Source organism: Drosophila pseudoobscura, chromosome X, assembly GCF_009870125.1.
Source record: "Drosophila pseudoobscura strain MV-25-SWS-2005 chromosome X, UCI_Dpse_MV25, whole genome shotgun sequence".
Lineage (NCBI taxonomy): Eukaryota > Metazoa > Arthropoda > Insecta > Diptera > Drosophilidae > Drosophila > Drosophila pseudoobscura.
Window position 1 is genome coordinate 59,296,858 of NC_046683.1, and position 21,656 is coordinate 59,318,513.

Genomic DNA, 21,656 nt, shown 5'->3' on the forward strand with positions numbered 1-21,656 from the left:
GGACTTTCCCCATCACGAAATGACATGCCACGCCTCGATCGGCTGCCGTATAGCTGAGATACAGCTTACAGAAGAAAACCAGTATTTTCATAGTGTGCAAATCCAAATCTTCGGAAGGCTATATCTCAGCTAAACGGGGCCAGATCGGCGAAGGACCAACTCTCCCAGGATCGTGGGGATCCAGCCTGTCGATTGGCACCAAAATCTCGACCACGAAAATGAGGCCGATTTTTGGCAATTTGGATGATGTAACCATCATGATTTTTGGCGAAAATCGTGATGGAATGGATGTCCTCATTTCTGGTGCCAATCGGTTGGCAGGACTCTCCCCATCACGAAATGACATGCCACACCGCGATCGGCCCATAAATAGCCGAGATATAGCCAATTAAAATTTCCAAAATAAATCTGACGTCAAATGGCCGAAATTGACAAATTTCAGACCGAAGTACCAGGCGAACAGAAATTAGCAGAAAGCAACTTCGTTTAGTGCACCCCAAAAGTATGCACCAAAAAATTTAATTTGATAGAATTGCTTTCTACTGATTTCTGTTCGCCTGGTACTTCGGTCTGAAATTTTCTCGTTTTCGATCATTTGAGCGACCATACATTGTTGTTTGTTGTTGTACAACAACTGACAACAGTTTTGTTTTCTTGTTTTCTCCGTTATACGTAGACCGATCGGGACGTGCGACGGCTTCCAGTGATCAGGGGAACATCCCTGAATTTATAGATTCAAGGATCAAGGATATTTCGTCCTGTCATATACATACATATGTATATCTTGTTTCTCCGTTGTTTATGGGCCATTCTGGGCGGGCGATGGCTTCCAGTGATCGAAAAAAGATCCTTGGTCCTTACGTAAGGACCCTAACCTCCTCAGCCATACATTTGTAGTTTTCTGCACTCGTTGTGAGTCTATCTGGGCGTGCTATGGCTTCCTGTGATCGGGGGAACATCCTTGATTTTATCGAGTCCTTATGAAGGATCAAGGATATCAAGGACTTCATACTTGTAGTTTTCTCCGCTATTTCTCAGCCTGAAAGTATGCCATCACATATATCCTTGCCCAACCCCACTGAAACCATGCTATAGCTACAAAAAAATACAATTTATTTAGTTTTTAAGTTCATTTTATTTTCTATATTCATTTCAGTATAATATTTTAAGCCAAATTAACGTAAGTACCGTATGGCAACTCTATTTTATTTATACTTGCGTGTCCTGTTTCCAATAATAAAAGTCCTTCTTAAATAAAAGTCAACAGATGGCGATGGAATAAATTCCTGTTACGAAATAAAGAACTATTCCCAGTAATAAAAGTCCTTTTTATGAAAAACAACATATAGATGACGCTGCAGTAGAAGTCCTTTTACAAAAAGCCCAACTGTTCCCAGTAATAAAAGGCCTTTTATGAGACACGACATTTAGATGGCGCTGAAGTGAAAGTCCTTGTACGAAAAGCCCAACTGTTCCCAGTAATAAAAGGCCTTTTTTGAGAAACAACATATAGATGACGCTGCAGTTAAAGTCCTTTAACGAAAACAAAACAAATGCCGCTGCAGCAAGAGTCCTTTTTCATGATGCCAGAAAAATACCTAAAAAAACGGTTCATTTATTATTTTCTTCCAAAATAAATCAAAATTTTTCGTCTAGTGTTCCGGTTTCCGCTAATCGTCGTTATTGAACATCTGAATGGGCTTGATGCAGAAAAGATCCGCAATGGCATTGTACTTTTTCAGCAGGGCGTTGTGATAGGGCAGCGCCCCCAACTTCTCCACGAGGTGCATATGGCGCATCTCTCGGTCCCCTGGCATTTGGATGGGTTTCGCCAAGCTGGCGGGGGTACTGTTCTTGATGCACTCGGTGAAGTCATCAAGTCGATCCATAAAATCCGGGAGAAAGAAGTCGGGATCGATAACGATAAAGATCTGGCCAAGGTTGGGACATAGGCGCTTAACGTTTGACCTCCAGGGGGGAATCTGCGTGGAGAAGTTTGCCCCAGACAGGACCCCACACAGCAGATCAATCATGGCGGCGAGGCAATAGCCCTTGCTTGCACCTGCACAGGTTAGGCGCGGATTTCGCAAGGCCAGCATGGGAAAGCACGTGGAATAGCCCCTCTCATCAGCCGCCCAGAGGTGCGGAATGTATTCGTGTTTGGTCAAGGCCCATTCAATTGAACCAATGTCCTTCATACTGCTGACCATGTCCAGCATAAAATACGAGTTCCGTCCTTTGACACCAAAGGCCAGGCAGTTGGCACCGATGCTGGCCACGCTAGAACGCGGCGGCACCATTATCGGAGCCCCATTGGACATCACTAATCCCGCATAGTCTTGGTCGAGCGCCTGTAGGGCATACCAGCTGGCAATTCCAAGGTTATTCGACCGATTGGCAACCACAAAGCCGACTCCGACATTTTTCGCCTTTTCCAATGCCAGGCTCATGCAGAAGTTGCCCACAATTACGCCCAAGGCATCGTTCCCATTCACATGAGCAGTGGCCACTGTCTCACGGATGATCTCCGGCTCCGCGTCCATATTAGCACGACGATGGAGCAGGTCGTTTAGGTAGATATCGAGCTGGCTGAGGCCGCTACCATATATGCCACGATAGTCGGCGGCCACTAGAAATTCGCTGACGCATCGCAGCTTTAATTCGGGCACGCCAATCCTCTTCAAGCAGTCCCGAATAAAGCGACGCGCTTCCTCCACATGCACCAGCGAGTAGTCCCCCAGATTAGGAACCGCCATCGGCTTGCGGAAGGTGCTCATGCGCCTGTGTCGCCCCATCCAATGTGCTGACCGGCGGAGCCAAAACATTGTAAGTGAATAATTTTCATCAAATTGATAAATCTACCTTGGGTTGCTTACGGGTTGTTATGTCTACGAATATTGTGAGAACTAAGGGGAGACCTAGTCGTTTGTTAGATATTCCATTATATTCCATTGATTGATTACTGTGTTAATTTTGATTAAATATTGGGGGTAGCATACGATAATTAGTTCAAGGCGGTCGACGTGAGAACGGCCACGCCACGCTCGTAGAAGCTGTGCGAATCCTGTCCAGCCGCCACGGCCAAGTCCACGGTGAAGAGCAGCTCCGTGCGAGTGGAATTCAGGTAGACAGGCAGCGTGAGCTTGCTGATGCGCGGCTCCGAGGATATCCTGATAGAAATCGAATGTTAGTGAATGCAAATTAGGGGTCAACCAAGTCGTATACTCACTTGACCCACTTCAAGATGGTCACTGGCAGATCCATCATGATGGTGGAGGCCAGAAGCAGCTCGTTGTTCTTGCACTGAGCGCCCTGGAGCTTGAGTCCGGTCACGCCGAAGCAGCAGTCCTTCTGGTCGGTCTTGAGGCCTGCATCAGTGATGGTCACCTCCAGGGCCAGCTCCTCCAACGACCAGCTGTTGGCCTGGGCCACGCACTGCCTGGTGGCCGTGATGTACGCCTCGGGATTGAGAAGGCCGCCCAGCCAGACGGGGAAGCCCTGCAGCTCCTTGGCGCCCGCCTGCGAGACCAGCTGCGACACCTTCTGCAGCTGCTGCACGCGATTGCTGAAGTCGGTGATCCACTGGATGACGGTGCAGCCGGCAGGGACTGTGTAGCGCTTCCACCCCTTCGGGATGATGCCACGCACCAGCTCTGAGAGCATGGAACGATGGTGGTTCGTCTGCTTCTTCTCACCCTGGCAGATGAGCACGACGTCCTGGAGGTCCAGGATTACCGTCTGCAGCAGCCGGGCCCCGCTGGTCACCTCGCGCTCGAAGTAGCGGTACAGCGGATCCTTGATGTTCTCCACCGTGCGCTTGAGCACCTGCAGACTCTTGGGCAGCAGCTCCAGCCAGGCGGTGGCCGAGTTGTGAAGCGTCTTCATCCATGACGGACGGCCATCCTCGCTGCGGCCTACAGCCAGAGCGGACTCGGCAGACTGTTCCTCTACGCTGTAAGCCAGCTCGTCATCATCCTCCAGTTGCTGCATCTTGAGCAGCTTGCTCACTAGATCTGTGCCGCGCGTGGTCAGCAGCACCTTCTCGGCATTGTTGGGCAGGCCCAGCCAGGAAGGCGTCTGGCGATCCGTCAAGTTCTCAATCCACTTCAGGAAGTGGTCACGACGTGTGCCGTCCGGCATGGTGATGTGTCGCAATCCGCCTGAAGCTCCGTCGACATTCGCCACCAGGGCAAAGTCAGCCTCAAAGCTGCGGGCGGTGAAGAGCTTCTTGAGGAACGATTGCAGCAAACGCTGGTCAAAGTCGTTGTCGATCTTGCCGCCATAGATGGACTGGGAGAGCAGCGTGACGAGAGCATCCCACGGCACCTTCTCTGGAGGGAGGTTGGTGCGGCCCATGGCCGTGGTGTCGATCCAGGTGTCCAGGGTGTCGCAGGCCACGCGCAGATCGGACTCGTTGAACTCGTACTTCTTGGCCCAGCCGAGGGGCACGTAGCGCAGGCGCTCCTGGACGATGGCGTGGAACCAGGCCAGCAGGAAGTAGAGTCTCGCCCGCTCGCTGGGCGTCTTCATCATGCGGGCCGCCGGCACCGTGGAGAAGGTGCGCAGCAGATTGGCCCGGATGCCCGGCGGCGGTTCAAACACGAATATACGACCGGCACGCAGCAAGTTGACGGGCACCTTCGGGTTGATCTCCATGGTGAGGAAGAGGCGGAAGCCAGAGTGGGGCTGCAGCGAGTGCATCTTCTTTTCCAGCTGCACTAGCCACTGGGGCGCCAGGTGCACGTTCTTGAGGAGTACCCAGCGACCGGTTTTGCAGGCCATGTTGATGGCGCGCTCCGCCTGATTGAAGCCCTCGGCAGAGCCAATCGCAATGCTGGAGATCTGCTTGTTCAGCTCCGCGGCCAGGTCATCCACACGGCCGGAGGCATCGAAGCCGGGCACTGAGCACAGCAGGGCGGGCGTATTGCAGTTCAGCTGCTTCTCGACGACGGCAGTAAAGTCAAGCTCCTGCTCGGCGTTGGGCATAAAGTCCTCTCCGAGGACAGTGTTCACCACATTGTGGGCGGCGGCGATGACGCGATCCGGCCTGAAGGCCTGGATCAGCAGCAACTGATGCACGGAGCTGGCCACGGGACTGAGAGCCTTCGATTCGTCCCACAGCTGGGGCACGACCTGCTCGGGGGAGCTCTGCTGCAGCCAGGCACCCAGTTCGGGGATGGATTTCACCTTTTCGAGCAGCTTGCGGAAGATGGGAAGGCGCGTGGCCAAGCGATTGACGCCCTCGATCTGCTCTCCGCTCAGTCCCTCCACGGGAGTAGGATTGGCCAACAGGCCCTCGCGGCTGCGCAGGAAGAAGTTGAACTCCGCGTCCAGGTTCGACTCCGACGTGCTCTTCAGGTGGATCTTGCACATGAGCAGGGCGAACGTGAGGCGATCGTTGTGAATCATGCCGCGGGCAACGCGCTCGTAGCAAACCTGGAACAGATCCTTGGTCACGATGCCCAGTCGCTCCGAGTGATCGGTGCGGCCATCGAGTCGGGGATTGTTGTACAGTACCGTGGAGAAGATGTCGAGGAACATCTTCAGCGAGTACTGGTACAGGAAGTGCACCTGGTTAAGGCTGTCCATGGTGAAGTAGATGTTGCTGCAGGCGACGGACAGCGGCAGATACTGCTGCGACACGGTCTCGATCTCGGCTATCACCTTGTCCGTCTCGTCCACCTTCTGATTGATGTCGTATGCCTCCTTCTTGAGGGTCTCCAGCGTGGTGATTACCGAGTCGTCGTCGAGAATCTTGCCCTTGGCGTCGTTGAGGGCCTGCAGCAGACTCTTCTCCAGCTGGCGCAGACGCAGCCGGAACTCGCCCTGCAGCTTCAGCAGATCGGAACGCTTCTCGTCGATGTCCGGACGCTCTGCCTTGAGCACCTGGTTGAGGCACTGCGACTGCAGCGAGCTGCGGGTCACAGTGAAGTTCACGAACGTCACCCTCGAGCAGATGTCTGGCGGGAACTCCACGGTGGGATCACGCGTGGACAGGAATATGACAAAGGATGGCGACAAATCAATGTCCTGGTCTCCAAGAGTGATCAAAACACGCCCGCCAGTGCGACGAAGCTCGCGGTTCAGCACGGGGTTCAAAATGGGATCGTAGTTCTCGACATCCTGCACCAGCAGGGGATTACCGAAGCGCAGAGCCGACTCCAGGTTCTTGCGGAACGAATCGTCCAGGAAGGAGGTCTTTGTGATCTTCTTGCCCGCATACTCGTTGAGCAGGAAGGTGGTGGCCTGTCCCGAGGGATCGATGATCAGCGGATAGCGGTTGAAGCGCTTCAGCATTATGGCGTTCTCCGTGCAGAGGTCGTCCGTGGGCAGAGCATTCGCCTGCCAGCGCAGCCGCTCGTCTGGATTCGACAGATACTCGGTGCGCGCCATGTCCGAGCGATACTGGATGCTGGCCGACTGCAGGTGCTGCGACCAGGTGGTAAAGAGATTCAGCCGATAGTGCTGGTCGAAGTAGCCGCCGTAGGCAATGAAGGCCGCAGACAGCAGCACGTCGCCCACGATGGTGGACATTTGGCTCTTGAATGTCTCGCTGGTCGACTCCCAGCGCTCGCGCTCAATGTTCAAGCTCTTGAGCAGAGCAATGGATCGATCCACCTTGGCCTGCACGTTCTCCAGATCCGTCTTGATGGCCTGAGCCTGCGAAATCAGCTGGGCATACTCCTCCTTGTAGGCAGCAATGCTGCGCTCCAGCTGCTCCACAAGATCCTTGGTCTCCTTGGCACTGGCCAGGTTCACATCGGCCTGTTCCTCCAGCGAGCGCAGTTCCTCGCGCAGGGGCTCCACGCGCTTCAGCATGTCGGCGTATTCGATCTGGAAGGAAAGTGAACGAATGAGTTGAGTTTCTCTCTAGTCTTCATAGTGCTTCTAGCTAGCTTGGGTCGTTCTTACCTGTGCAATGGCCCACTTAACCATGGGTCCGCACGCCATACTGGCACGGTTCACCTTCTCGAAGTTGTAGTCGGGGTTGCTCAGATACTTGGACTTCATCTTCTCGCGCACATCATCGCTTTGGGGATTAGAGATTCGAGATTAGTATTTCCACCGCGAATGGAGATCAATTGTCATTTTGGGATTATTATTTGAATGATTTGAAGCAAGCAAAGCAGTAAGTTCTTTATGGAATCAACGATAAATTTGACCAAAACCAGAAAATAACTAAAGCCAATAAACCGAAAGAAGTTTAAGTTAACGGTAACGGTAACGGTAACGGGCTGGGTTAAAGTGAAAGTTAAAGTTACAGTTACAGAAGGATGTGGGGTACATATTTACAGCTCGCTTAATTCAATTCAATAGAAAACTACGAAGAACAAACAAAAAAAACAACGTAAACGGGTAAAATCAAAAGTCAACTCAAATGAAATCCAATTCAGTTTTTCTACGCTCCAAAGAGCCAAAGCACAAAACTTGAACAACAGAAGAACAAGAACAGGAACAGGAACAAAAGAAATACACTCATAATTTGAGAACAAAATGTGTGTGTTTTGGGTAATAATTGAATTTGTTTCATGCTTACGTTATGTTCTCGGTACCGAAGTTAGATACAATTGAATTAATGAAATTTTCACGCATTATCACGGCACGGATCGACTTCCAGTCGGTCGCATTCTCGCCCAGCAGCAGGCAGATCGACTCGAGGGCCAATTTGACCACCGACGGTGGATTGGCCATGGTTCGCACTTCAACGAGCTGTTGCTTGCGTATCGATTTGACGGCTGATTGATTGATTGGTTGGTTGGTTAACATGAAGGATCAGAATTAACACTTATCCAAGAGGTTATGCTATTCGTAAGATTAGGCTATAGGATTACCATCTAGAGTTAATTACTAATAAGAATCGAGCACGAATCGATGAACGGATCGGATGATCGGATGAACCTTGCACCTGGATAGAGCATTGGCTGTTGTAACATTATTTTATATCAGCGGTGGGCCGCACGCCCCACTGCTCTGATATTTACGCATCGGCAAACGAGTCGTCGAGAGTCGCGCTGGTAAGGCCTGTTGCCCACCGCTGTTGGATGTCCTTGTGCAACGGATTCGGTTGGCCGAACCCACTTGAAACCTTCTTAAGTTAGGGAGAGTTCTTCTATCCTTAGTTTCACACACCCACACACACACACACACACACAAATGAGAGGACATAACTATTATACACAGCTATTGGGGATACACATTAGGGATATCTGGGAGATATCAGAGAGACAGAGAGTACTTCTAGGAGGGTTATGAGGTGTGTTTAGGGTTTAAGTTGAGTAGAGGCTTGGCTTGGCCTGTGCATTGCGTATGCTTTGGTGTGTGTTCGTTGGTGTATGTTGTAATTATGGGTTGGAATGATTGTGGAATGTAGAATGTAGATTATATGTATGATCGCTTGGGTATTATTGGTTTTCGGGCCAATTAGTGAACAGGGGACGCCACAAGAAGACAATGGGGGGGTGAGTGCTGGGTGGGCTGTATATGATGGCTGTAGTAGTAGTCTTTGGTGATGTGGTAAAGAGAAAGAGTTGCGTACGTGATCTTGTCAGTCTCCAAGTTAACGATCGAGGAGATGAAACTATCTTTCACGAGGATGCCGCGTATGGCCTTCCAATCGGTGGCACTCTCATTGAGCAGCTCGCAGACCGATTCCAGGGCCAGCTTGACCACAGCCGGGGGATTGGCCATCGACCGGACCTCGGCCAGGTGTTTCTTTTTAATAGAGCTAACGGCTGTGGATGGTGGATGGTGGGTTTGCGGATTGCGGATTGCAGGGTGGTTCGTGTGCGGATTGTTCGGTGAGGGTCAGAATTGAATACACGACAGAATTAATCATAATCGTACATAATCATATATCCAGAAAGGGAGAGACATAATCTTAGATCTAACTTAGGGTTCGCCCGCCCACACATATGCGTGAATGTGGCGCCCGAAGAACTTACCTGCTTGGGCATCGATCACGGCCGGCTCCACCTGGGCCAGGTCGGCCATCACGTATTTGCGCTTCTCCTCGATCTTGATCGTTTGATCGGCCAGACGGATTTGGATCTCTTGCGACTGGATCTTCTTCTTCTCGGCCTCCTGCTGGTCCTGGAACATCTGCTTGAGTTTGGCGTTGGCCGCCTCGTTCTTGGCCTGCAGCTCCTGCTTCTTGACGGCCAGAGACTTCTGCATCTCCTCCACCTGCTCCACGGTCTCGGCGATCTTGTTGAGACCCACGTTTAGATGGAGCTGCTGCTCCTCGAGGTCGCTGCGCTTCTCGTTGTACAGCTTCACGAAATGATGGATAAAGTCGAGGTAGTGGCGCGGAGTTACCGCCATAGTGCGGCCTCCACGCTTGGCCAGACGAGCGTTGGCCTGGTGGAGCGTCTGGTGGACGTACACGCACGAGTTAATCACCGCATCCCGATGCGTGGGATTGGCCGGCACCAGGGGACACACGGAGGGGAAGAAGTCGGGCGCATGCCAGTTGGGACGCTCCAGATCGACGCGAGTGGTGAACTCCTTGCCCACCTGGAAGAGGGCCGAGTCCGACCAGTCGCCGAACCAATTCAGGACGCAGCGATTGAACAGGGCCGGCGATGTGGCGGCACGATCCTTGAGGCCATCCGTCGATGGGTTCATGGTGAAGACCACGTGCAGATTGCGCATCACCTGCTGCGTGAACCACTTGTAGAGCTCGTCGCTGGAGTCCAGCATGAGGCCCTCGCGCTGAGCGCCCTCCTTGCACTGCGTCATCAGGGTGGTGTACTCGTCGCCCTCAAAGAGACCCGGAACCTCGCCGTTGGCCAGCAGCGTGTTCATGCGCTCCAGGAAGCCAGAGTCCAGCACGTTCGACTCGTCCAGAATGAAGGCAATCTTCTCGTCCTTGCAGCCGGAGCGTCGCAGCACGCAGCGCAGATCCTCGTCAAAGTCCTCGCTCGTGTACTTGTTGTGGACCTTGATCTGGAAGATGGACAGGCCGTTCATCCAAGCAACGAAGCGCGAGAGCGTGGTCTTGCCGGCACCAGAGACTCCAATCAGCAACAGATGGCCCTGCGGCTGGCGGAAGATTCGGTCGATGCGGAGCACATGGTCCAGCACCTCATCGAACAGCACGAGCGGCACATCCAGCTCCTCCTCGTAAAAGACCTTGAGGCGGGCGCGCACATAGTCGCGCAGCTCCTCGCGGTTCACGGGCATGTAGTCCTTGGACAGCCAGTTGCTGTACAGGATCGGACGCTGCAGCGCCTCCTCCTGGTTGATGCCGGGGAAGTGCTTGTGTCCCACAATATCAATGTTCTCGTTGGTCCAGCGCCGCTCAGGGTCATCCACCAGACGATCCTGGAACAGGCGGAGTGCCTCGTGGGCCCACAGCCGCACCAGACCCTCCACTGGGAGGGAGTCCAGCGGGCGGATGGCCTCGCAGATGCCCCGCACCCAACGCGTCATCTCACGGGGCGAGTAGACGTAATGCGGCTGCATGTCCTGCGTGAAGCGATCCTGCGAGGCCAGATAGAACTCTACCATGGCGTTGGTTAGCGGCTCCGCGTACCCGCGCAGGGCGGGCATCAGGCGCAACATGGCACGCGAGAAGGTGCCGTAGATCTGCTTGAGCGACGTCTCTCCTGGGTAGTCCACATAGATGATGGGCACGTGCCGCAGGAAGCGATGCGACAGCGGCTTGCGACCCGGATCCGTGGGTGGATTACAGGCGCCTACGAATTGTATGCGCTCCAGCGACACCCAAGCCTGGTCACTGGCCCGATAGAAGCCCTTGTGCTCCACCAGCTGGCGCAGGAACGAGATGACTCGCTGCGTGCCGTAGCTGTCCATGTCCGGGAGATTGATCTCGTCACAGAAGAGGACCAGCCATTTGCCAATCTGCACGGGCGACAGCACCACGCCATTGGGTGTCTTGCGGTACTCGCAGTAGTGATCGAACGTCTTCAGGAGCAGCTCCGGGGTAGTGGCCGATGAGAAATTGAGGCCCACCACCTCCATGTCGGGCAGGGCGCGCAGTGCCGAGAAGAGAGTCATCGTCTTGCCAGATCCAGGTGGACCGCAGAGCACTGAAAGAAAAGATCTTTCTCAGTCTGAACTTCAAACGACCGGGAACGTTGGCCATTGCCACGGCTCTACTTTTACACCCGGTACTCAGTCAATATACAAATATGGACATATTTAAGCTTCTCTCACTCTTTCTCCATCTCTCTCTTTTTGGGGAGGTTCAACTTTTGCTCGCAATTCTCATTAGAGATGGAAAAAACATAGATAGGAAGAGAGGGACCACGACTTCTAGCTATGTTCTAATGTTAATTCTTGCACTTTAAATTGGTCATTCCTTCTGGGTGTTACCCACACGAAGGCATCCCTAAACTCTTCGAGTGCCGGGTATAAAAAAGATGAAGAAGGATTCCACTTACCCAAGGGTTTGTGCTCCGCCAGCCAAGTGTACAGCAGCGACTCGTGACGTACGGTGTCCAGAGTGGGCACCACAATGTCCGGAGAGGCCACCTTGTGGGTCTCCACCTCGATGACCGGCACCTTGTTGCTCCACGGCACCCAGTCCCCGCTCATGCTCACCTCAAAGTCAATGATAGGAGCCCCAGCGGCTCCTGGCAGCGGAACGGTGGTCACACTGCGCACAAAGTCACCCAGATCGGTGCGCACCTTGAGCTTGGCATCGCCGGCAAAGGACCACAGGACTGAGTACACCAAAGCCTTGGGTATGTAGTGTTCCAGCTGGTCAGCGGAGCAGGGGAAGTCTGGGTGCTGCGAATTGAAAGTGAGCACGTTGCGGGCCGCCTGGTTGAGCATGGAGAAGAGCGAGCTGAGGGCCCGCAGTCGGGTGAAGTCCATGATGTGCTCCTGGTCCATGGCGTACTCAAGGGTGCGCACCACGATGCCATCGGCGGAGAAGAACGGCTGCAGCAGGAGCGCAATGTCGCGCTGCACCTGCAGCGAGGGCGAGACCTCCTCCTCCTTGTCCTTGGTGGGCTTCATCACGCCCACAAAGTCTTCGTCGCCATCCTCCAGGGGAATGCTGCGCAGCCGCGACAGATAGTTCTCAAATATCATTTCCGTGGAGAGCACATCCTCCGAGAACCAGACCATGCCGCACCGCGAAACGGTGGCCAGAGTGGCAAACTTCAGGTCCTGCACCTCGAACATCACCCGCACATTCGGAGGCAGCGAGAGACGCTCGCCGTTGGGCAGGGTCAGCAGCTTGTTGTCGTCCAGCACGGAGTTGAGGTTCTCCACCCATTCGGGATCCACGTCGCCGTCGAAGATGATCCACTGGCGCTTGTTGATCTCGCCGCGCACATTGTCGATGATCTTGCGGAGAATGTGGGTGAAGAGACCGTCGGTCCACTCGCGGGTGTTGGGATCGAGGACGCCGTAGAGGGCCTCCTTGGAGATGGCCTTGGGATCGATAACGTGGGCCACTCCCTCAACGCCCTCGAAGCGTTCCAGGGCCTTCAGCAGAGTTCTCCAAGCAGTGGACTTGCCGGAGCCCGAGGGACCCACCATCATCAGCCCGTGGTTGAGGTTGGAGATTTGGTAAAGTTGCAGCACCTGGGAAAGGACACGGAATATTAGCATGGACACAGATTGAAGGGAGGTAGGGGTCTCTTAGTTACTTTGTCCACCCACGTGGAGCCGAGTCCCTGAAGATTTAGTAAGCATGTGTGTGTGAATCGAATGATTATTCAATGAGTCCCCCCATCCATACGCACAGTCCCGATCCCCACTGATGCTTACCTTTTCCATCCAGGCAGCGCCCTGCTCGTCTCCCTCGCCACAGACCAGATAGTCCTCCTGGCACACCTTGCGAATCTCCTCCTTGAGGCCCTTCATCTCTGCGCGCGTGTAGCCCACATTGGGGAAGACGTCGCTGAGCAGCGAGAAGAGCAGGGGAATGTCCTCGGCCACCAGTTTGGGGACCATGGTCTCGCACACCGACTGGATGAGGATCTCCTGCTCGGGCAGGTTCTCGGCCACGGAGGCCTCGTCGATGTTCTCGTCGCCGCGCTGGCGCATCTGTTCCTTGATCTTCATGATGCGATCGCGCTTCACGTTGCCCGCGGAGATCAGCACCGACTTGAGGGCACGCAGACCGAAGTCGTAGTGGCTCTGGTTGGAGAGCTGCTCGTCGCAGAGCTTGAAGAATGGGACGATCTTGCAGGCCAGCTTCTCGGCAGTGCGGAAGCCCTGAGAGAAGAGCATCACCTCGGCGATGAGCTGGCGATCGGGTGTGGTCATGGCCAGCGAGCGGAAGAGCTTCTTCAGATTGTCCGGCAGGTTGGAGCGGCCGGCGTAGCCCGGATTCATGGTGATGAAGATGGCCATGTCGGCGGAGACGCGCACCTGCTTGCCCACCAGCTCCACGGTGATGCTCTCCTTGTTGCTGTCCATGTCGTACTTGAGCGCCTCCTGGATGGTCTGGATCTGCTGCGAGCAGGCGGACAGCATCCGCTCCTCCAAACGGTTGAACTCGTCGAAGCAGCCCCAGGCCCCCACCTGGCACAGGCCCACAAAGATGCGGCCCATGGCCTGGAAGTCGAACGTCTCGTCGCAGTTGAAGACCAGCACGAAGCGACCCAGCTGGTTGCCCAGCGCCTTCACCGACTCCGTTTTGCCCGTGCCAGCGGGCCCGAACGGAGAGCCTCCGAGGCGCGACTCCAGGGCTTGGGTCATTGTCAGATAGCAGCGATCCGTGAGCGGCGTCTGCACCAGGCGATCCTGCACTCCCAGATACTCGAAGCCGTAGAAGAAGCGCGCGTTGGCCATGTGGATGGTCAGCTGTTGCAGCACCTCCGTCTGGCGAGGATCGAAGTAGAAGCGCATCTCGCACAGCCACTGGAAGGACTTGGGCGACGTCACGCCGTTGGTGATGAGGCGCCGGGTGACAGTACGCTTATGCACGAACTCGTTGATGAGATGCTCCAGTTTGCGGCGCCGCAGCGGCGGCTGCTCCTGCAGCACAGAGTCGGCCAGGACATTCAGGGTGTTCTCCACGTTGCCCAAGACGCGCTGCATGGGCTTGGCGTTGTTTGTCTCTGAGGCCTGCTGCAGAGCCGCCTCCACATCCTCGGACCAGAGGATTTGGGCCGCGAGGACCACAATCTGGGCCTGGTACTTGTCGCACCATTCCATGTAGGCCTGGGGATCGATCTTGCCATCGCGGAACTGCTTGATGTCCTGCACGGCCTGAGCCAACAGGGAGGCCAGGGTGAAGCGCATCTGCTTCTCCACCAACGACAGCCACTCGTTGATCTTGGGGTGCTCCACGGTGGAAACGGGATTGATGAAGTGCACCTCCTCGCCCTCGCGCGACGATATGCCCAGAATGACGTTGCTCTCCTCGTTCAGCAGGATGGCAGCCACGCCGGCGAACATCTTCTTGAAGTGCTTCTGGAGGCGGGCAATGTTCTTGCTGTTGCCGATGATCTCCAGCAGATCCTCATCGCCCACGAAGTAGAATCGGGGGAAGGACGTGCGCTCCCTCTCCAGGTACTCGCCCAGGGCCTTCTGGATCTTGCCCAGCAGATCGGCCAGACGCTCCAGCGAACGCTGCACGGCGGGAATGTTAAGAACATCCATCACTTTCGGTGACTTCGTGACCTTCTTCATCAGACCGAGGAACTCGGAGCTGATGCTCTGGAAACGGGATGTCTCCACTGGGAGCAGGGTCTTGATGTCGGCACTGCCCGAGAAGATGCCCTCGAGGTACACCCAGCGGCGCTGCACATCGATCCACACGTCGAAGAGGGCGTTGATGCGGTTCAGCTTCTCCTCCCAGGTGAGGGCCTCCTCCTCGAAGACCTTGTAGTAGGGCGACAGCTTCATGGCGGCCACCGAGTTGATGTGCTCCTTGACCTTGTTGAAGAGGTCGTCCCAGCCGCGGATGATGCGGCACTTGTTCTGGTAGTTGATTAGATCCAGCTCGTAGTTCTGCCACGACTCGCGCACCTGCTTGAGGAACTCCTCGAGGGCCATCTCGCCCTGGGCCACCAGAATGATGTCTTTGACGATGCCCTCGTTCTTCTGCAGATTGACATCCCACACCTGTCCGAGCGTGAGGTCGGAGATGACCCAGTTGACGCGCAGCTGCTTTGTCAGCTGCTTCCAGTGGCGCTCCTTGAGGGCGTCCGACTTGAGCTCCACGATCAGCATGTTCACCTTGATGTAGCTCTGGATGAGCTTCTTCACGTACTCGTACGACTCGTACATGCGGAGGCGGGCGGGCAGCTCCTTTAGCTGTGCCATCATGGCCTCCAGCTGCTGGCGCAGCTTGCGCGGCTGCACCGAGAGCCAGGGCTTCTCGCGCGTCTCGTCGATCTGGGTCCACACCTTCGAGAGCTCTCCCCACACTCCGCGCAGGTCCTGCAGCTCCTCGAGCGCCACATTCATGCGCTCGGCACTGTTGTTGGGCACCGCAGACTCCTGCAGCTCCAGGGCTTCCTTGGCCTTGGCCACATTGTCGCGCTCCTCCTTGAGGCGCGAGTACTTGCTCTCGAAGATCTGCAGCTGCTGGAGAGCATCGTCCGGACGGATCTTGCCGCCCGTGGGCTTGGTCTTCTCCCAGTCGTTGAGGAAGTCGACGGTGCGCGTCTCCACGGCCTTGTCCTCGGCCACGATCTTGGCCTGCAGGCTCGCAACCTGCGTCTGGATGGCTGTGTCCTTGCGCTTGATGATCTCATTGAAGGCCGACCACTCGCCTTCGATGTTGTCTACGTGCAGCCAGTTGTTGGGGAACTGGAAGCGCTGGCGCTCGAGTATGCGCTGCGCCTCCCTGAACACCTCCACTTGCTTGTCCCAGGATATCATGTCCTTCTTCAGCGACTGCACGTAGGTGATGAAACTGACGGCATCCGAGGTGCTGGCCGCCTCAATGCTCTGCATCTCGAGGTCAGTGCGCGACTTGGACACCTTGCCGTGGAAGCTGGTCATCTCGGTGCCCAGCAGCGTTCCAAATTTACCCAGCGCCTCCTTGTGCCACGAGTCGTACTTCAGAGTGACCTTGGCCTGCACCTTGGCGTAATCGATGATGATGGGGCCATAGGCGCGACGGGTGTCCGACGTGTCGAAGGTGGTGCGCGACTGCTTGATGTCGTTGAGGCACTTGATCCACAAGTTGACATCCTCGCCCAGGCGGCCGTACAACATGTCTGCCTGCAGATCCCACAGGCTCTGGTAGCGCAGCCACTCGTCCACATAGTTGCGCACCTCGCCCACCTTGTTGTTGATGGCCCCGTAGGCACTTTCCAGGATCTTGCCCTCGGGCAGCTTCGTCAGCAGATTGCGGTACGTCTGCGAGACGGGTTTCTCCAGGCCCACCTGGTAGCGGGTGCTCTGGAGGCGCATCTGCGAGGTGACGATCGCCTGCCAGGCGAAGAACTGCTGCATGATCTGGAAGCGGGCCTCCTCAATGGAGGGATACAGATACATTTGCTGATTGGTGATGCGGATCTCGTGCACGGCGTTCTGGATCTGCGGCTCTCCTCCGAGCTTGTGCGTGGGCTGGGCCGGGGCATCAGTGTCCATGGAGGTGTCCACCTCCTTCTTGTTGCCAGTCAAGGCCTCAGTCCAGGCCTGGATACCCGCCTGCAGGCGCAGCGCCAGCTTCTTCTCCACCTCCTCATCCAGACGCGTGACCCAAACGCTCAAATTGGAATACTGACGCAGCGAAAGGTCATCGACTGCGTGTTGAATCTTCGAGAGAATCTCCACAAAGGTGGCAGCACTATAGGGACACGTCTCCAGCGAACGCACATCCACATCCAGTTGCTCCTCAACCACCAACAAGTCATCCACCTATAAACAGAGGGAAACATTCAGTTTCATTCAGAATTTCACTCCCTTAATGTGGGTTTACCTTCTCCTGGAACTGCGTAACGCATTCGGAGAGACGGAGAACGTAAGGATCCAGCTTGTACGATTCCCAAACGAGTCCTATTCCCTCGGAGACCAAGTTCAAGACATCTTTGCGCAGTCCTGCCACCAGCGGCACAATGCTGGCCCGATCCTCGATCTAGATGGAAGTCATTTGGTTAGTTGAGCGATTCGTGTAAAGTATAGAAAGTGATTCTTCATTTGCATGCGGGAGTAGAACAAAGAGCTGGAACTAGGAAATCAAATGGTGGTTGCAGGTACAGGTACAGGGAATATTTGGAGGGAATTAACAAACGCTTTTGGGGGAGGTACAACAACGCAACAACACTACCTTGAATACGGAATTTTGTGCTAGACTCCTATTATTAAGCTGCATGAAAGAAAGGTTGTTGTAGGTTCGGTAGAGATTCAGAGAGAGAGAGAGAGAGATAAGGGGTTTCTTGTGGTGGGTCTATTGGTTTATGGTCTCTATGTGACGTGTGTACTAGTGTCTGGTGTCTAGTGTCTGGTGGTGGGTAACAAAATTCAAGCTGCACGCCAGGAACAAAGCAATGCAAAGAGAACAAAGTGGAGCCAGTGGTTGACTCCAGCACGGTGACATCGTGTGGGTGTGGGTGTGATTGTGGCACAGTGGAGTGTATAAAGAGTGTTGAGAGAAATGCCTGACTGATATCAAGTGAATCTCTAGATGCTCTCCAGAGATTCATTTGATGACAGCCCTTCTTGGAGTGAAGAGACCCTTCAACGGAAGCTCACCTTCTCCAGGGTGCGTTCGTAGGTGCGAACACTCTCAATCAGCGATATAGCATACGGATAGATCTGGTTTGCCTGATGCGCCTTGTTCACAATGGTGAGCGGAACTCTGCAGAAAGACAAGCCATGAAATCCAAGCTCTATCCAAGATAGAGCGCTCGTTTACATACCTGAATCCCAGATTCTTGATATTCCGCACCTCCTTGGCCAGCGTGATGATCTCTGGCAGAAAGTTGACCCTCAGTCGCAGAACATTGCCACGTCCAGTGCGAGAGCGCGTCGACTCAATTGTGAAAATGCGACCAGTGCTGCCAAAGTTGCGCTCCTGCACCTTGCGGGCCCACTCGTTGAACACCTCAACGGTGGAGAGCTTGGCGCGGAAGCTAACGCCGTCTTCCTTCAGCCTCTGGCCCTCGATGTGGGTCTCCCAGCCCTTGCCCAGCACATCCTCCACGCGCTTCAAGTACATCGTCAGCTGGTTGTCGATCTGACGGGCCCAAATTATGGAGCCCGCCACCGGGGGCAGGTCTCGCACCGAGGAGAGGCGGCAGCTCTTGCTCTGCGGATACTGCACCTTGAATTTCTCGTGCAGGGCCTCGATGTCGTCCTTCACACGCTGTATCAGCTGCGTCTGGTACTCCCGTATGGCGCCGCGTATATGCGGGCGCACAAACAGCGCATTGAAGCGCGAGAAGATGCGGAACATCTCGTTGGCATTCTTAGCCGTTCCCAGTTGGTCGCGCAAATGAGCCGTGATGCGAGTCTCCACGCGATCTGTGAGCGAAAGGAATCAGTTTTAGTGATTTTCAAGTTTAGTGAACCGTACAGAACACGGTTCACTTACCAATCTTCTCCTCGTAGCGCTTCACTGCTGCCTCCCAGGCCTCGGAGCCCTCCTTGGTTATGTCCAAGCAATCCACTTCCTTGACATTTTCGTAAGCAAGATTCACCTCTTCGATGGCATTGGCATCGGCGGCGTCCAGGCTGTAGGGCTGCTTGGTCTCCACGGTGCTGCCGTCATCGCCAACGGCCTGCTTGGTGGGACGCAGGACGCGCAGGATAACAGTGCGCAGCTGTTCGTGCTGGCGCCGGAACTTGCGCATGTGCTCCATGCGGGTCTGCAGCTTCTTGTGGGCGGGCGACACGCGCCACACCATCTTCAAGTGTTCATCCCGCTTCTTCTTCACAATGTCGCGGAGCAGGCCCTGCAGCTTGTCGTACTCGTCGTCCCAGCAGCTGAAGATCTCGAAGCACTGGTTCATCACGCGCTCGAACTCGTCGAAGGGAATGTGCATGAGTCGCCGAGTGCCCAGCACCTTGAGCAGCTGCTGCGACAGATCCCGCGAGATGGCCTCGATCAGCTTGAGGCAGCGCTGGATGGGATACTTGGTGTTGCGCACCTTCCGCAGATGCGAGAAGATCTGCTGCACAGCCGGCCGGATCTTCTCCAGCTCCGTGGCAGACAGCAGATCGTTGATGGGGAAGTCCTTCATCAGGGGATTGTAGTCGGCCACAGTGGCCAGAGCCTGCTTCAGCTCCGTGTCCGTATCGAACGAGACGGTGGCATGGAAGCGCTTGCCATGCTTCAGTATGTCCAAAGTCAGAGCCACCTCCGGGGACTCGCCCTTCTCTTGGATGCGATACAGGGCACGCTCCAGATTTAGCCAGAAAGAGATTTCCTACAAAAATGCGATATAAGAATAACAAATTTGTTTTCCATAAATCATTTTTATACCCGGAACTCGCAGAATTTAGGGATATATTAGCGGTGTGTAACACCCAGAATGAAGAGTTTCTGAACCCCCATAAAGCCAGGTCTGTCTGTCTGTCCTTTAGTATAGATGATCTGCCCTGATCTAAGGGCTAAGGAGCAACCAAATTTGATGTGGAGACGTCTGTGAGTTAAAATTTCGGCCCTCCCCCTTCACTGCCGGATGTGGATCAGTTTGAATCCATTTCCAGTGGCTGGCTACTCTACCCCTTCCACGCGCTTAGTCATTCTCCCTTTCTCTCGCTGTCTCACTCTTAATCGTAGAGTGTGTGCTCGCACTTCCCGATATGGCTATCTCTGTTTTGTAGTCATAAACAAGACAGTGAGAGAGAGAGGGAGAGCATACGGTAGTCATCGGCTCTGATACCGATTCCGGCGCTTACGTATAATATGTATTGTATAGACTAATCAGTATAATCAGAAAAGCTGACTGAGTACCGGGTGTAAAAGTTGCCAACGTTTCCGAAAGTTCTCACCTGCAGCGCTGTACCCGATCCGGGGTCACGGTTCAGCTTGGTGACCTTCTTGATTTCGGTGATCCAGCGATTGACGCCGTTCTGCAGCTGGTTGAGGAACGAAGAGTCCTCCACCTTGTCGCCAAAGTCCACCACCTTGGCCTTACGTCCCTCATCGGCGCACTTGCGGATCACTGCGTTGACGATCTGGTGAGCCGTCAGGGTAATCTCCGGTATATCAATGTTCTGCTGCAGGTGCAGCAGACCCATCTCCAGCTCCGCCAGCTTCTTCTCCACCGACGGGGCCATCTTGTCGCCATCCCGGTCCGCACGACCCGACTCCTTGACGTACGACTTGAAGTAGGGGGCCAGGGACTTGCTGATGAACGCGTGGAGCGTCTCGTACGGGGAGCCATCGGAGAAGTTGATCAGTCGCAGCTGGGAGTGAATCGACTTGTCCGCCTCCACCACAACGCCCCGCTTGATACATGCCAGCGAGGCCATGCGGCTGTTGGTGAAGTGTACGTCATTGCTGATTTGGTACGACACCTGCTCCTTCTCCTCCTCCCCCTCCGCCGGCTGTTCGCTATCATCCTCTGCAAGAATCAAGGAAATAAATCACTAATGTGGCTGCTATCGCACTGTTTCATTCACCCACATTGCACGGCCTCGCCGCCTATCTGGCCATGAGCTCAATGGCGTGGCACTGACATCATTTCATTACCAAGGCGTCACCTTCGAAAAATTCAGCGGCCAAGGGAAAAACCTTCAAAATTCGAACAGCCAAGGCTGGACCTTGGCGCTGTCATTGCTCCCACATTTGTTGGCCCCGGTGCCAATGTCAATGACAACGCTCAATGCCGCAAGTCAATGGAATAGGTACGTACGCAGGCCCAAGGTCGCGCCACTCCGCTTCGTGTTGCTTCCGCAAACAAACTTGTTGATTCTGTTTGTAAACAACCGAAAGCCGGCCGGCAATCGATGCCACAGGTGGCAGCATTGTTCAGCTGATTTTTAGCACATTTCTATCGATTATTTAGTCCGTGACGTCATGCGCTGACGATATGCGCAGAACCAGTTTTACGAAAAAAGGTTAACAAAAACAACAGCTGCATTGATGTTTAACAAAAACTCCGTGCATTTGAGAAACACACTAAGAATGACTCATTTTGGGTTGAATGAATAGACTCTTGGACATGGCCTTTCCGAACTGAGTACTTTACATGCAGTTTATAGACTTTCTCCTGGCCCAGGGAACGCCATATTGTGCAATTTTATTTTGCAGTGGCGTCCCAGGTGCCAGCCCTGCAGAAAAAAGCGTGCTCACCTTTAATGCAGTTCCGCTGCACATACAGCGCCTGCACCTGGGGGTCCGAGAGAAACTTTCTGATAGTCTCCTGGTTGACCGGGTCGTCCAGGGCTTTATTCAGAGATTGCGGCACCACTTCGTCATCGGGCAGCAAGATAGTGACTGCCTTTCGCAGATAATTTGCAAATGCATCGTAGTTGGCTATTGATACATTCACGCCGGGATCCACCGATGTGTCGGTGTTTTCCAGGGAATCACCCATGTCCACCAATGGTTTTAAATACAAAATTCACGATTTAATGTGCACAATAAGAATTTTTCACAACTGCCTCGCCCAGTGAAAATTACGTGTGCTCTTGTTTTCCTGCAGAAATGGCGATATGGTTCTGCCAGACTGCTGAAAAAATGTGCTAAAATCTGAGAACTTTACATGCAACCCTGGCCGAAGCGCTGCCGCATCGTTAGAATTAGTATTGCCAACAATGTATCA

General features: G+C 54.3%; 2 protein-coding genes across 9 annotated transcripts; both read right to left on the reverse strand.

Annotated features, from left to right (window-relative positions):
• Positions 1-1,595: 1,595 nt before the first annotated feature.
• On the reverse strand, positions 1,596-2,994 carry LOC4812010 (uncharacterized oxidoreductase YjmC). Its single transcript, XM_001352626.4, has 2 exons — positions 2,863-2,994; positions 1,596-2,803 (listed from the first exon to the last, which is right to left on the reverse strand). Exon 2 carries the CDS (start codon positions 2,793-2,795, stop codon positions 1,671-1,673), a length of 1,125 nt encoding a protein of 374 aa, XP_001352662.3. The 5' UTR covers positions 2,796-2,803; positions 2,863-2,994; the 3' UTR covers positions 1,596-1,670.
• Positions 2,926-21,556, reverse strand: Dhc64C (dynein heavy chain, cytoplasmic). 8 transcript variants are annotated; one of them, XM_015188261.2, is made up of 15 exons: positions 21,185-21,556; positions 19,879-20,453; positions 18,476-19,310; positions 17,802-18,405; positions 17,635-17,740; positions 17,210-17,248; positions 16,862-17,017; positions 12,745-16,800; positions 12,624-12,650; positions 11,406-12,558; positions 8,943-11,051; positions 7,538-7,736; positions 6,913-7,030; positions 3,230-6,834; positions 2,926-3,170 (listed from the first exon to the last, which is right to left on the reverse strand). In XM_015188261.2, exons 1-15 carry the CDS (start codon positions 21,426-21,428, stop codon positions 3,005-3,007), a joined length of 13,992 nt encoding a protein of 4,663 aa, XP_015043747.1. In that variant the 5' UTR covers positions 21,429-21,556; the 3' UTR covers positions 2,926-3,004. The 8 variants fall into 8 exon arrangements, with proteins under 8 accessions (XP_015043747.1, XP_015043751.1, XP_015043753.1 ...); XM_015188265.2 differs by lacking the exon at positions 7,538-7,736 and adding an exon at positions 8,537-8,732; XM_015188267.2 differs by lacking the exon at positions 17,210-17,248.
• Positions 21,557-21,656: the final 100 nt, after the last annotated feature.

Bases quoted from the DNA above. Each gene is read 5' to 3' on its own strand.
- LOC4812010 (XM_001352626.4), bottom strand. From the start codon at position 2,795: ATGGGGCGACACAGGCGCATGAGCACCTTCCGCAAGCCGATGGCGGTT.
- Dhc64C (XM_015188261.2), bottom strand. From the start codon at position 21,428: ATGGGTGATTCCCTGGAAAACACCGACACATCGGTGGATCCCGGCGTG. The intron at 12,651-12,744 runs GTAAGCATCAGT...CTAAATCTTCAG, and splicing joins GCGCTGCCTGGATGGAAAAG to GGACTCGGCTCCACGTGGGT. The intron at 12,559-12,623 runs GTAACTAAGAGA...GTCCTTTCCCAG, and splicing joins GCTCCACGTGGGTGGACAAA to GTGCTGCAACTTTACCAAAT.